At 37.9% G+C, this 959-nt stretch overlaps 1 protein-coding gene across 2 annotated transcripts in view; it reads right to left on the bottom strand.

Moving 5' to 3' along the window:
* The window catches only part of LOC111225369 (cytosolic 5'-nucleotidase 1A-like), a 24,219-nt gene that overhangs the window by 19,256 nt on the left and 4,004 nt on the right, over nucleotides 1-959 (bottom strand). The window contains exon 6 of one of the 2 annotated variants that reach the window (XM_022750190.1): nucleotides 814-959. The exons of the other annotated variant lie outside the window; for it this stretch is intronic. Coding sequence (XP_022605911.1) covers nucleotides 814-959 — 146 coding nt within the window. The remainder of the gene's footprint in view (nucleotides 1-813) is intronic. 2 annotated transcript variants of the gene reach the window in all.

The following is a 959-nucleotide window of genomic DNA, read 5'->3' as shown; positions in this document are numbered from 1 at the left end:
AGTCCTTTCTGTATAATCTGTAACCTGACACTTCTCACTTTCACTCCGCCAATACTGCATGCCATCACCATTTGTTCAATTTACTGACGCAGCTCCCTCCACAACCCCGATCTCCTCTTTGGCAATCCAAGTTGCCTCAGAGCTTGGAACAAGATAAAAGCAGCCACTACAAACAGATCTCAGTGTGCAGCCCATACAGCCCTTTCTGGCCAAACGTTCATTTATTTATTTTAGAAGTGCAATAGAGAAGTGGACAATTTAACTTGGATGAAAACAAAAAAAAAAGTCAATAAATAAGAAAACTGAGACATAATGATAATTCAAATTTCAAGTATTCTAAAACTTTGTATTCTAACGGACCAGCACATGTTAATAATTCAAAGTGGCTGCTGTTTTTGCTTCTTTTTTCCCACTCAAGTTTGTTCTAACACAAAAAGTCCTCTTAACAGTATCGCAAGACATTTGACTATAATTATGATCACACTGCTGTATTGACAATGTAGCAATGAAGAGAGCAACGGGTGAATAGGACAGAAGGTTAAAGCTATGCAATAACACCAGTTTATTGTTTATCTGAACATTAAATTCATATGCAAATATATACACTGTGCCAGCAGCTTGAATGCCTGAACCCACCCAATGATTTTTTCTTAGAGAAAGAAAGGTGCTGTAGGTATAGGTAATTTTAATCATAAGTGCAGTTGTTGTTGTTAATGTAGTTATGTTATATGATGATTTTTGCTGTAACACTTTCATTTTTGCAATAACACAAAGATAATAATCATAGTAGGAAAAAAATCAGTATCCACATACTTTGGGCATTGGCACGTTGACCTTTTCTCTCTCATTTTTCAAGTACCCTTCTAGTCCACGTTCAGTGTAAGCACGCTCAGACTCATCAGAGAAGAGGACAGCGTCACCATCGAAGACAACACGCAGCGGGGTCTCCAGCATCTCCA

Source organism: Seriola dumerili, unplaced genomic scaffold (assembly GCF_002260705.1).
Source record: "Seriola dumerili isolate Sdu_G_001 unplaced genomic scaffold, Sdu_1.0 BDQW01000149.1, whole genome shotgun sequence".
Classification (NCBI taxonomy): Eukaryota; Metazoa; Chordata; class Actinopteri; order Carangiformes; family Carangidae; genus Seriola; species Seriola dumerili.
The sequence above is the reverse complement of the archived record's forward strand: the minus strand, read 5'-3'. Positions and strand labels throughout refer to the sequence as shown.